Genomic DNA, 14,286 nt, shown 5'->3' with positions numbered 1-14,286 from the left:
TGAACATCATGCTGTATTGAAGAAGACTTGAAACTAGAGATTGAGACATAAACTCATGTTTACAATGTTTACTGAGGTAATAAATCAAGAGAGAAGTAGAGTCATTTTCTATAGACTTCTATACAACCAGAGGAGTCGCCCCCTGGTGGACACTAGAGAGAATGCAGCTTTAAGACACTTCCACATCAGCTTCACTCGGCAGAACTGGAGGTTGCCGCCTGGTCTCGACACTACAAAGGAATCTGAAACGTGAAGTTGACTGACATATTTCTGAAATGTTATTTGTCTATTTTATTACAGAGGAAATCAAGGGAAGACCTCTGAGCCACAGCAGCAGCTGTCCAATTCTTCCCCCTTCCAGTGAGTTATACTGTTCTGACTGTTTGTGTTTGTGTTTGTGAATTCAGTTTCAATCCATATGTTGGCATTTAGCCTTAAAAAAAATAACTTTACAGCAGGAAACCACTGGCGTCTCCAATTTGCAGAATTTGACATTTAATGAGTGATGCACCAGGTACACCTGGCTTTAAAAGGAAACTAGAATAGACAGTTCTTGTTACACAAACAAGCCGATGACTAACAGAGACGACCCCTTTGCACCGTACTGTCTGCACAGATTATGCACCAATTGGTGAAAGCGGCGTTGGGCTTCAGACCATGCACTGTAGTTTAGAGATGTTGCCGATAACATCTTAGACCTCGTGGCACCACGACACCCCATCCAGGACCATTTTGAGTCTTCAATGTATTTTAATGGCCATTAGAGTACGTTTAGACACTTTAGTGAAGACGGAAGAAACGTCTTCTGTACTGCATTTGGAACACAGAAGGGTGAAATATAAAAAAAGTTAAATTTATGACTGCCACTGGGTGGCACTATCCACCAACCTCCGTTATCTTCTATTGATATTTTTAATCACCTGAAGGTGTAAAAAAAGTCACTTGTGTGAAAACCATGATTAAGTGCTTTAATGTAAAGAATCTATAGTAAGTCAGGAACTCAATGAGTCAACAGTTACAAGTTTCTGAAACTCAGCAGCAAAGAAGGACATTAGAGAAGTTGTAAAGATCAAATGTTGGCATTTTATTGCTCAGCGAACACGCCGGTGGAATATTCATACAGCTCAACGCTGACAGAGTCAGACGACAGAACGAGTGAGGAGGAAAGTATTGATGTACAATCTATTGTTAGAGGTAGAAAGAGATGTGATAATACTGTTTGTTGTATCACCAGCAGGCGTGAAGGCTGTGAGCAGAGTTAGAGGAACACGTTCAGAAGTGGTTCGTCTGATGTTCAGCGACTTGCCAAAACGAGAACAGACGCTCGATTCATCTTCTGCGGCATCTCGTATCTCTCAGTCTGTTCACCCCGAGACAACGTTGTAATTGGACGAGACCGTTGTAAAGCACGTTGACTTCCCCGCAGAGGAGTTGGGACCATGCGGAGCTTTCTAGAAGCACTTGCGGTGGACAATGGAGGGGCCGGACTCGTCGTACTCCTGTTTGCTGATCCACATCTGCTGGAAGGTGGAGAGGGAGGCCAGGATGGAGCCGCCGATCCAGACGGAGTACTTCCTCTCTGGGGGAGCGACGATCTGGAGGCAAGGAAAGAAAATGGGTCAGAGCAGACATCAAGTCGTCCATTTGTCTGCATAAAAAAAATAATATATATATATATATATATATATATATATATTTTAAAAGAAACGATACCTTGATTTTCATGGTGGGCGGGGCCAGGGCGGTGATCTCCTTCTGCATGCGGTCGGCGATGCCGGGGTACATGGTGGTGCCACCGGACAGCACGGTGTTGGCGTACAGGTCCTTACGGATGTCCACGTCGCACTTCATGATGCTGTTGTAGGTCGTCTCGTGGATGCCACACGACTCCATTCCTGAACACACAGAGGCAACCAGTTCATTTATCGTTCGTATGAAATGGTTCTCTGGCTCATATTGGACCAGAATCCTCTCTGAAGCAACGAACACCAACTCTGTACAAGACCTTTAATAGAGCGATTGTCTTTATTCTGTTAAGTCTATAGACTGAGATTTGACTGGCGTTTGATGGATCTTGATCCTTTACAGAATTTGCCTCAATAGAAAGGCAAATGCACTCTAGATCATCCCCGTGGATTGCCCAAGAACTCAAATTGTTATCGTCTCCAGTCGGTGTGAAGAGTCGTTACCCACCAAGGAAGGACGGCTGGAGCAGCGCCTCGGGGCAGCGGAACCTCTCGTTGCCGATGGTGATGACCTGTCCGTCAGGAAGCTCGTAGCTCTTCTCCAGGGAGGAAGAGGCGGAAGCCGTCTGCATCTCCTGCTCGAAGTCCAGAGCCACGTAGCACAGCTTCTCCTTAATGTCGCGCACGATCTCACGCTCGGCTGGAAGTCAAGAGTGGAATATATGTGGTTACAAAATGGACAAGAATTCAAATCAGAACGTAGAAAGACCAGCAGCCAGTCAGCAGCTTCAAGTCTTCTGAGGCCACTTTGTTTTGAAGTGGAGAGGAGCTCCAGGTTGGAAGTTGGGCCTCTGCCGCCGGCTTCAGGAGGTGAAACTCGTACCAGTGGTGGTGAAGCTGTAGCCTCTCTCAGTGAGGATCTTCATCAGATAGTCGGTCAGATCTCTGCCGGCCAGATCCAGACGGAGGATGGCGTGAGGAAGAGCGTAACCCTCGTAGATCGGCACGGTGTGGCTGACGCCGTCACCGGAGTCCATCACAATACCTGCAGGAGAGGAAACACCCGGTTACACAACGGAGACGCTGAGAGCTCAGACAAAACCCAACGTCCGAGGTACTTCAGATACACGGCCATTGTTTGAGCAGGAAGTCTTTTAATCAAACATTAAATGCTGTTCCAGTGTTCTCAGTCATGAGTTCTCACCTGTGGTACGACCGGAGGCGTACAGCGACAGGACGGCCTGGATGGCCACATACATGGCCGGACAGTTGAAGGTCTCGAACATGATCTGTACCAAAGAGAAACAAAACAAGAGTCACTGGAGACTAAACTGAAGCTGCTGAAGCTCGTTTCCTACTCTGAGCGAAGCGTGAACACACCTGTGTCATCTTCTCCCTGTTGGCTTTGGGGTTGAGTGGAGCTTCGGTCAGCAGCACCGGATGCTCCTCAGGTGCAACACGGAGCTCGTTGTAGAAGGTGTGATGCCAGATCTGCAGACGGGACAGATGGTTAGTTTGACCGCTGAACGTTCAGGTGAAGAATATTAATACATGTGGACGAGTCAGGTGCGTCTGGTGGAAGCCTTCTATAAACTTCAGCTTTACGTTTTGAAATCCTGAACTGAACTATGACCCGTCTCAACCAGACGATGGGAGCTCCAGGTGTGGAATCGGGAGGTGGAGGTCTTTACCTTCTCCATGTCGTCCCAGTTGGTGACGATGCCGTGCTCGATGGGGTACTTCAGGGTCAGGATGCCTCTCTTGCTCTGGGCTTCGTCTCCCACGTAGCTGTCCTTCTGTCCCATTCCCACCATCACACCCTGCACACAAACACACCGTCACATCACGCGGCCACCGCGTTCACCTGCGGGGACATTTTATACTCTTCATCAGAGAGTACCTGATGTCTGGGGCGACCGACGATGGAGGGGAAGACGGCGCGGGGGGCGTCGTCACCGGCGAAACCGGCTTTGCACATGCCGGAGCCATTGTCAACAACCAGGGCAGCAATATCGTCTTCCATTTCTGAAAGGACACATTCATATTAATGACACAGACGAGTTATTCTTCTACAGCGACACCAGCAGTCACTTCCTCCATATGTTCTATAGAGCTAGTGGTTTGTGATCCGAGTCAAATCTTTGTTATTTTGAATTACCTGAACACTGAATCAAAGCATCTTCATGCTGTTTAATAATTACACAAATCAAGATTTCAGTGCCGATAGGCGATGATGATTATGATTTTGAGCATTTTTGTTTAAAGTATAATGATTTAGTTGAAACTGTTTTAAGAGAATGTGTCAGAAGTGAAGTGTCATCATTTGACTTTCTGAAACATCCTCAGTTACATCAGGAGCTCAGCTGAGTGACGCAACAGCTTAATGAGGACAAACACGCGGTTCAACGCGACGGTTCACTTTGAACGTTCTGGTTCCTCTCGGTGTTACGCTCCCTCACTGGATGGCAGTTTGTTGGGCGTGGCCTCTCAAGTCGTCCAACCCGATCAACCGGTGACGACGCCTGAGCAGCCGAAGGGTTTACGCTCCACAGAGCTCTGACTGCCGGCATCAGACTCCAGCCAGACGCACGAACCCGTGACTGGCTGTGTGGAAGCCAATCGTCTACAGAGGAGCCTCACCTTCGTAAGCAGCAAACATGGCCGACCGCGAGCCGAGGAGGTTTCAGATCAAGTCGTTGAAGAACATCATTTGTGTTTAAAGTAAACATGACATGTTAGATTACTAATGCACGTCAATCTGTAGCTTTCTGACCCACAATGCACCATGAGAACACATTTCAATGATTGATTCATGAATGTAGCAATTACATTGAACATCTGAAGGGCTTCAGACAAATCATAAACTAATCCTCTAACAAACTACACGATTTCAGATACTTGATTTTAATGTCTTTAGATTTCAGCTGCAGCCTCGTTAGTCACCTTGTGAGACGAGTCAAGTTTAACGACAGCGTCCTGCTCGTTAACGACAGCGTCCTGCTCGTTAACGACAGCGTCCTGCTCGTCAGCGAGCAGGACGCTGTCGTTAAACTGGACTCAAGTTGAGAGATAAGTCAGGAATTTTGGTGAAGGTCTGAGACACCAAGTGTTTGATGCAGAACGGAGCCGCCCTCCCCTCAGGACCTGGACCCCTAACCCCCCCCTCAGGACCTGGACCCCTAACCCCCCCCCCTCAGGACCTGGACCCCTAACCCCCCCCTCAGGACCTGGACCCCTAACCCCCCCCCCCTCAGGACCTGGACCCCTACACCCCCCCCCCCTCAGGACCTGGACCCCTACACCCCCCCCCCCCCTCAGGACCCCTAAACCCCCCCCCTCAGGACCTGGACCCCTAACCCCCCCCCCCTCCCCTCAGGACCTGGACCCCTAAACCCCCCCCTCAGGACCTGGACCCCTACACCCCCCCCCTCAGGACCTGGACCCCTACACCCCCCCTCCTCTCAGGACCTGGACCCCTAAACCCCCCCTCAGGACCTGGACCCCTACACCCCCCCCCCCAGGACCTGGACCCCTACACCCCCCCCCTCAGGACCTGGACCCGTACACCCCCCCTCCTCTCAGGACCTGGACCCCTAAACCCCCCCTCAGGACCTGGACCCCTACACCCTCCCCCCCCCAGGACCTGGACCCCTACACCCCCCCACGTTAACATTTAAACCAGAGCGGCGTCACTGAGATCATTTCCTTGTACGTTCTGTTATTGATTATTATATTTCAGCAGCTGCTGATGTTTAAGTCGCCACTAGAGATGCGTAAAGGTTCATATCTGGTGGGAAACACTGATACTTGCAGAGATCGGTCACTGGCAGCTAATATCCAGATTCGATTAACCCTTTAAGAACTACAGTTTGTGTGACAATGATACCTTATTAGAGAAACACTTGCAGTATTTCAACCCGACAGCATGTGTTGTGAATTAAATTAAACCATTTCTTCATCTTAAAGAGAAACTAACCTGCTGTTTAAAGAGTTTACCAGAACTAATTCAACTCAACATGAATCTATTTCTAAGGTTAAAAATAATAACAAGCGTTTAACACGTCATCGCTGTGATCAGCTGTCTGTCACAGACATGAAGAGATTCAGTGTTAAACAGTCGGATCAATAAACCTTGTGGTCCTCAGATGAAGCTCTGCTGTAGCAGCTCAGTGTGGAGATGTCTGGCAGAAGCAGCAGCGGTGGTTCTTACCTGTGCAGGTGAGTCTTGCGCGAGGAGTCTGACGGTGTTTCTGGATCTCGCCCAGCTGTGATCGGTCGATGCAACTTCAGCACAACCCGCACCTGTTTTATCCGCGCTGGAGGGACTCCTCGCGCTCTCCATATAAGGTAACGTTCCCTCAGCTCGCGCTCTCATTGGTCCAGGTGAGCAGGATTCCGCAGCTTGTCTCAGCACGTGTCCTGATTGGCTGGAGAGGGCATCCGTCTAAAACACTGTTCAAAGAAGCCCTCAGGGAACTGCTGCGGCGGTGGATTCCTCCGCAGCAGGTCTGTGATTGGCCCGTCGGACCGGAAAAGTGAGCAGATGTTCATCATGTATCTGTGGCGGTGAAGACTTCAATCTAAACTTTATTAATATTTGTTTGTACACAAATATCTTCTGCTGCTGGAAGAGAAAACTTGTAACAAATGTTTGAAATAGTTTTTATTTCTGCAGAGTTCTTTGCATTGATGAAGATCAGAGATGGTTCAGACTCATTCAGATGAATCGTCTCAGAGTACCTGAGCAGTACTGTGTACTACCTGCTCAGGTACTCTGTACTCTACCTGTTCTCTACATGTGTGCATAACATATTTCTACCATGAGCTATATTTAATATTGGCCTTCAGTATATAGTATAGTATGTGAGGGGTTAAAGAGTGTGTGTACATATTAGTGCTGGGCAAGTTAACGCGTTCATTTCGCATTCATTAATTAACGCCGACAATTATTTTATTGCGCATTAATGCATTTTTTAAAATAAAATAAAAAAAATAAAATAAAATATATATATATATAATATTCTGCTGCCAGAAGCACATGTATATCTAGACAAAAAAGCTGCAAACATTATCAATCAGTCGATGGATTGATTTGTGGTTTAAGTTTTTTTTAAGCAGAAATAAACATTGCAGAATGATCTTTGTATAAAGTACAACATGTACCTCTGAGATGTAGTACAGTATAAAGTACAACATGTACCTCTGAGATGTAGTACAGTATAAAGTACAACATGTACCTCTGAGATGTAGTACAGTATAAAGTACAACATGTACCTCTGAGATGTAGTACAGTATAAAGTACAACATGTACCTCTGAGATGTAGTACAGCATAAAGTACAACATGTACCTCTGAGATGTAGTACAGTATAAAGTACAACATGTACCTCTGAGATCTCTTGTTTCCTTCACGTCTCCAGTATTCGTACATATTACTGAATGATGATCGATTGTTTCTGTTTGGTTCTTTGTGTTCTTGCATGTCTTTACGGTCACACTATGTACACGATGTACACGATGTACACGATGTACACGATGTACACGATGTACACGATGTACACGATGTACACGATGTACACGATGTACACGATGTACACAATGTACACGATGTACACGATGTACACGATGTACACGATGTATTCCTGCTCTGCAGCTTCATGTCTTTACGTTGCAGAGGTGTTCCAGGTATTGTGTCCACACCCTGGACCTGCAGAGACGTGTTCCGATGCGTCTCTCCTCTGAATTGTGTCCTTCTGAGCAATCGAGTTCCTTTTTAGGACTTTTAACTTCTACCTCGACCAAACACAACGCAGGGCGTCAGCGTGTTACCTGAGTCCACGCTTCACATATCAGAGGGGCGGAGTCTAGGCCAGGTGTGACCACGCCCCCCCCGCATATCAGCTCACAGCGTCTTCCCATTCTGTCCTTGTAAGGACTCGACTGCAGCTTCAGACCCATCAGCAGACGAACCTGCTGTTGCATTCACTGAACTTCACTGAACCTTTACACTCAATCCCCCTCCGGCTGCAGCGTGTGTTCAAATAGCATCGTCATCAACCATGAAACACTGTAAAGGAATCATTGAAAGCCAGTCCTCACATTGCATCGTCCAACTGTTGCTGCTAATTCTTGTTTTGAGTTTTACATGCGAGTGTATTTCAACTTTCCTCACATGGATTTACTGCTGCAGTTCTTCAGGTCCACACACACAGAAGAGCCTCTGCAGGTTCTAGTTTCACTCACACAGCAAACAAGAAGCCGATACAAAGAAGTCTGAAGTAGTCAGTACTTGTACAGGTACATTCTTTTCTACCTCTACTCCGACGTATATGTTGTACTTTCTACTCCGCTGAAGTTCCTCGTGCTGAGCTGCTGTGAAATGAGAACACGACAGCACGCGGCTGCAGACTGAGGTGTGCCGTGTCTGCGGTGAAGTCGCAGCACCGTTGGCCTCGGCCTGCTGCTTTTAAAGCCTGACCTCAGACCAGCGCCCGCAGTCGGGCAGAGCCCACATGGTCCGCATGTCCCGGCGGGTCCAGGCCTGTTCCAGGAGCAGCGACGGTCTGACTCCGATGAACATGCAACATCACAACAAAGACCAAACAAGGAGAGCACACGGGAGACCTGAACCCTGCAGCACCGAGATGATGGGATGCAGTCGGCCTTCAGGGCCGTCAGAGCTTCAGCTTTGTTTTGTGCTGATGCAGAGAGATTAAAAGCAGGTTTCAAGCTGATCGACATGATCATGAGCTGAAGCTGAGGCTGCATGGAAGGAAGAAGCGCTGAAATCTAGAGCAGTGATTCTTAACCATAGGGCCGCGGCCCATGATTGGGCCGCGAGCGCCACCTAGAGGGCCGCGAAAAACTTTCAGTTTTGCACCTGTGGGCCGCGAGGGCCGCGGGACCGCATAGGTTATCAATTGAAGACACCAGAGATATTACTGTTGTCCATGAGACGCTCAGTTACAATATAGCTTTCCACCACCTGGTGGCGGTAATGCGTCAGTCTGTTGTTTAACAAGCTGCAATAAGCAGAAGAAGACACTCAGCTAGCCGCTAGCCTGTAGCGAAAGTTATGGATAAGTTATTAAAAAGAAAAAATGAAGACGACAGTGGTGCCATACCCCCCAAAAGTCTAAATGTGTGCGCAAGTACAACCCTGACTTTCTTAAGTACGGCTTTGTGAACGGAGGCAACGAGGCAGAGCCGAGGGCTCAGTGTGTGGAATGTGAGCTAATGCTATCAAACGAAGCACTGAAGCCTTCAGAAATAAAGAGACACCAAGCGACGAAACATCCAACGCTCGTGGGAAAGTCTGTTGGGCTTCTTGTTGTGTATGCAGGTTTACATACACATGATAATAAATGTCTTTGTGATCATCACATTCTATCATCTCATTTATTTAACAAGGGTTTTGCCTGTTCAACACCGGCATCCTCGATCCCCTCCCCTTCCGTTCCTACGGCTTGTTTGCGCAAATACGTCACAAAACATGTCCGTGTTTGGTATCCCAGCATGCCCAAAATCCTCATCTTTGCAAAGAAATCATCGATTTTCTTTCATTTCTTATGGTTTCTCCACAAAAGGAGCCCACACACACACTGTCCAATGTCGCCATAACCGCTGCAAGTCGTATCTTGCAGCATTTCGACGGAAAAAGACACATTACAGACCCGACAACGTGCTAGCGGATGTTACCATGGAGCTACTGCCTTCAGAAAACGCTAGTACTTATAGTACAAACCTTATCCTCCTCTTCCATAAGCCGTCAACCAACGTTTGCGTAACTGAGCTATTCTCATTCTCGTTCGTGCGCTCGGTCGCAGCCATTAAGCACAGCAAGTCCGCTACTCACACACCATGTCTTCGGCCATATATACGTAGTTTTTGCAATTTGCAAAGGCTAAAAATAAAAGGAAAATAATATAATATCAAAATATAAAGGGAGAAACACCTTTAGTGTGTCAGAATATCATGTGGTTACCATGTGTCCATTTGGGTCTCCAAATGTCCTTTTAGAGCTCCGCCTGGATCTCTTCATGAAGAAACTCTGTAGAATGGTCATACTTTGTCCAATCTTCTTCAAATTTGAGGCAGTTGTTCACTGATAGTGTAGTTACAGCCCTATACTGTCCTTTACCTGTACAGATACAGCCACCGGCAGTTATTTATACTGAAAGATACTTTTTTATTTTATGCGGACAAAAATCTTAAATTTGTACTGACTCCAAAGGCCCACTGCTCTGTTTCTGTATGACCTACAGGTTGTCTGACTCTTTTGATGCATATAGTCAGAGTGGGCCCCGGGACACTTTGTCCTTGAAAAGTTGGGCCCCGAGGTCAAAAAGGTTAAGAACCCCTGATCTAAAGGAGTCTGGTGCTCATGAACACTACCGCTTTAGTCCACAGGGGGGCGACAGAATCAACACAAAGTTAAAGTTCCTTCTAATTAAATCTTTAATGCTGGAGTATTTCAACACTATATTATCACTACAGTTTACTTCTAATAAAATATACAAGTACTCCTTCTACCGGTGACTAAAAGTACATTAAGGGCAGCAGCACACTCTAGTCTGACAAATAAATACATTTAGTGTGAATAAAACGTTTAACTGTTATTTAGATGGATGAATAATAATAATAACTGCCCAGTTCCTTAATGTATTTCTAAAATGTATAAATATATGTAAAAAAACATTTATTATATATTTATAGATATTATGAATGTATTTATAAATAAATAATATCATAAATGATGTATAGTAATATAGAATTCCTGCTTTATTATATTTATTATAAATATATGTAATATAATATGGTATTTAATATCATAATATATTAATAAATATTAAATATATCATATATTTCTATCTATAAAAATACATAATAAATATGAATAATATGTATTATAAATACAACAAACCCCTCGTGCTCCAGTGAGTCAGCTGCTGAACTCGGTTTCCATTTTTCTTCATTTAGTGAAGAAACGAAAGTGAAAGCATCTGAAGCTGTGACGCGTCTCCGCCGCTTTGTTTGTGTCGGTCGGTCGGTGTCGGTGTGTTTTTGTGTTACCGGACAGACTGAGAATGGACGAGACCGAGCGTCCGCTCCCGGTGACCGTGGAGGGGGACTGGATCCCGAATCAGACCAAAACCATGAAGAACAAACTGCAGCTTTACTTCCAGAGCAAGAAGAAGTCCAGCGGGGGAGACTGTCGCGTGGAGGCCGAGGACGGAGCTCCGAGAGCGGCCGTGTTCTTCCGATCCGAGGAGGGTGAGTCCGCATGAATAAAAGTGACTGTCGGGACATTTATTTACTTTATTTTAATGGTTCAAACTGAGAACAAAGTGAGTTTAAAACACGTTCTACGTGTCAGAAATAACAAACAGGCTCGTGCGTTTTACCGCGAGACACAAACTTCCTCAAACAGTAAAAACAGTAAAAAGTGTTTGAGGAAAAAGCACAACAATTAAATAGCATTTAATCATCAACCGAAAACCTTTAATTTACGTGTTTTTGTTCCTCAAAGTTTAAGGAAGTAATAAACACTTTAAAACTGATCCCAGCTCAGATTGTCAGTTGACTTCCCAGCATGCACTTCACCTGTCCAGCTACCAGGCCTGCTCGTTATTTAACAGATGATGAGTCACAACAGAAGACTTCTAAAGGTGGATTCATTATTGACAGATGAACATAATGAACAGAGTACATGAGCAGGTAGAGAACAGAGTACCTGAACAGGTAGAGAACATAGTACCTGAGCAGGTAGAGAACAGAGTACCTGAACAGGTAGAGAACAGAGTACCTGAACAGGTAGAGAACATAGTACCTGAGCAGGTAGAGAACAGAGTACCTGAACAGGTAGAGAACAGAGTACATGAACAGGTAGAGAACAGAGTACATGAGCAGGTAGAGAACAGAGTACCTGAGCAGGTAGAGAACAGAGTACATGAACAGGTAGTGTACAGAGTACCTCAGCAGGTAGTGTACAGAGTACCTGAACAGGTAGAGAACAGAGTACATGAGCAGGTAGAGAACAGAGTACATGAACAGGTAGAGAACAGAGTACATGAGCAGGTAGAGAACAGAGTACATGAACAGGTAGAGAACAGAGTACATGAACAGGTAGAGAACAGAGTACCTGAACAGGTAGAGAACAGAGTACATGAGCAGGTAGAGAACAGAGTACCTGAGCAGGTAGAGAACAGAGTACATGAACAGGTAGTGTACAGAGTACCTCAGCAGGTAGTGTACAGAGTACCTGAACAGGTAGAGAACAGAGTACATGAGCAGGTAGAGAACAGAGTACCTGAACAGGTAGTGTACAGAGTACCTCAGCAGGTAGTGTACAGAGTACCTGAACAGGTAGAGAACAGAGTACATGAACAGGTAGTGTACAGAGTACCTCAGCAGGTAGTGTACAGAGTACCTGAACAGGTAGAGAACAGAGTACATGAGCAGGTAGAGAACAGAGTACCTGAACAGGTAGTGTACAGAGTACCTCAGCAGGTAGTGTACAGAGTACCTGAACAGGTAGAGAACAGAGTACATGAGCAGGTAGAGAACAGAGTACCTGAACAGGTAGAGAACAGAGTACCTGAACAGGTAGAGAACAGAGTACATGAGCAGGTAGAGAACAGAGTACATGAGCAGGTAGAGAACAGAGTACCTGAACAGGTAGTGTACAGAGTACCTCAGCAGGTAGTGTACAGAGTACCTGAACAGGTAGAGAACAGAGTACCTGAACAGGTAGAGAACAGAGTACCTGAACAGGTAGAGAACAGAGTACATGAGCAGGTAGAGAACAGAGTACATGAGCAGGTAGAGAACAGAGTACCTGAACAGGTAGAGAACAGAGTACATGATCAGGTAGAGAACAGAGTACATGAGCAGGTAGAGAACAGAGTACATGAACAGGTAGAGAACAGAGTACATGAACAGGTAGAGAACAGAGTACATGAGCAGGTAGAGAACAGAGTACCTGAACAGGTAGAGAACAGAGTACATGAACAGGTAGAGAACAGAGTACATGAGCAGGTAGAGAACAGAGTACATGAGCAGGTAGAGAACAGAGTACATGAGCAGGTAGAGAACAGAGTACATGAACAGGTAGAGAACAGAGTACATGAGCAGGTAGAGAACAGAGTACCTGAACAGGTAGAGAACAGAGTACATGAACAGGTAGAGAACAGAGTACATGAGCAGGTAGAGAACAGAGTACATGAACAGGTAGAGAACAGAGTACATGAACAGGTAGAGAACAGAGTACATGAACAGGTAGAGAACAGAGTACATGAACAGGTAGAGAACAGAGTACATGAACAGGTAGAGAACAGAGTACATGAGCAGGTAGAGAACAGAGTACATGAACAGGTAGAGAACAGAGTACATGAACAGGTAGAGAACAGAGTACCTGAACAGGTAGAGAACAGAGTACATGAGCAGGTAGAGAACAGAGTACATGAACAGGTAGAGAACAGAGTACATGAGCAGGTAGAGAACAGAGTACATGAACAGGTAGAGAACAGAGTACATGAACAGGTAGAGAACAGAGTACATGAACAGGTAGAGAACAGAGTACATGAACAGGTAGAGAACAGAGTACATGAACAGGTAGAGAACAGAGTACCTGAACAGGTAGAGAACAGAGTACATGAACAGGTAGAGAACAGAGTACATGAACAGGTAGAGAACAGAGTACATGAACAGGTAGAGAACAGAGTACCTGAACAGGTAGAGAACAGAGTACCTGAACAGGTAGAGAACAGAGTACCTGAACAGGTAGAGAACAGAGTACATGAGCAGGTAGAGAACAGAGTACATGAACAGGTAGAGAACAGAGTACCTGAACAGGTAGAGAACAGAGTACATGAGCAGGTAGAGAACAGAGTACATGAACAGGTAGAGAACAGAGTACATGAACAGGTAGAGAACAGAGTACATGAACAGGTAGAGAACAGAGTACATGAACAGGTAGAGAACAGAGTACATGAACAGGTAGAGAACAGAGTACCTGAACAGGTAGAGAACAGAGTACCTGAACAGGTAGAGAACAGAGTACCTGAACAGGTAGAGAACAGAGTACATGAGCAGGTAGAGAACAGAGTACATGAACAGGTAGAGAACAGAGTACCTGAACAGGTAGTGTACAGAGTACCTCAGCAGGTAGTGTACAGAGTACCTGAATAGGTAGAGAACAGAGTACATGAACAGGTAGAGAACAGAGTACCTGAACAGGTAGTGTACAGAGTACCTCAGCAGGTAGTGTACAGAGTACCTGAACAGGTAGAGAACAGAGTACATGAACAGGTAGAGAACAGAGTACATGAGCAGGTAGAGAACAGAGTACATGAGCAGGTAGAGAACAGAGTACATGAGCAGGTAGAGAACAGAGTACATGAGCAGGTAGAGAACAGAGTACCTGAACAGGTAGAGAACAGAGTACATGAGCAGATAGAGAACAGAGTACATGAACAGGTAGAGAACAGAGTACATGAGCAGGTAGAGAACAGAGTACACGAGCAGGTAGAGAACAGAGTACATGAGCAGGTAGAGAACAGAGTACCTGAACAGGTAGAGAACAGAGTACCTGAACAGGTAGAG

General features: G+C 45.8%; 2 protein-coding genes across 2 annotated transcripts in view; one reads left to right on the top strand and one right to left on the bottom strand.

Moving 5' to 3' along the window:
• Positions 1-1,060: 1,060 nt before the first annotated feature.
• Positions 1,061-5,999, bottom strand: LOC306778853 (actin, cytoplasmic 1-like). Its single transcript, XM_079270571.1, has 9 exons — positions 5,896-5,999; positions 3,586-3,710; positions 3,377-3,505; positions 3,066-3,176; positions 2,890-2,974; positions 2,569-2,730; positions 2,194-2,385; positions 1,714-1,895; positions 1,061-1,595 (listed from the first exon to the last, which is right to left on the bottom strand). The coding sequence occupies exons 2-9, from the start codon at positions 3,706-3,708 to the stop codon at positions 1,452-1,454; spliced, it is 1,128 nt and encodes a 375-aa protein (XP_079126697.1). The 5' UTR covers positions 3,709-3,710; positions 5,896-5,999; the 3' UTR covers positions 1,061-1,451.
• A 4,751-nt stretch (positions 6,000-10,750) lies between these two features.
• LOC306778720 (protein mono-ADP-ribosyltransferase PARP14-like) overlaps positions 10,751-14,286 on the top strand; it is a 25,031-nt gene continuing 21,495 nt past the window's right edge. The window contains exon 1 of the mRNA XM_079270369.1: positions 10,751-10,956. Within this exon, the coding sequence (XP_079126495.1) occupies positions 10,770-10,956 (187 nt within the window). The 5' untranslated portion in view covers positions 10,751-10,769. The remainder of the gene's footprint in view (positions 10,957-14,286) is intronic.

The sequence above is a fragment of the Melanostigma gelatinosum genome, assembly GCF_949748355.1.
Source record: "Melanostigma gelatinosum genome assembly, chromosome: 6".
Taxonomy (NCBI): Eukaryota; Metazoa; Chordata; class Actinopteri; order Perciformes; family Zoarcidae; genus Melanostigma; species Melanostigma gelatinosum.
This window is presented reverse-complemented; position numbering and strand designations above follow the sequence as displayed.

Coding starts and splice junctions, on each gene's coding strand:
- LOC306778853 (XM_079270571.1), bottom strand. CDS start 3,708: ATGGAAGACGATATTGCTGCCCTGGTTGTTGACAATGGCTCCGGCATG. Junction 3,177..3,376: donor ACTGGGACGACATGGAGAAG/GTAAAGACCTCC, acceptor TCCCGTCTGCAG/ATCTGGCATCACACCTTCTA. Junction 2,386..2,568: donor CTACAGCTTCACCACCACTG/GTACGAGTTTCA, acceptor CTTGACTTCCAG/CCGAGCGTGAGATCGTGCGC.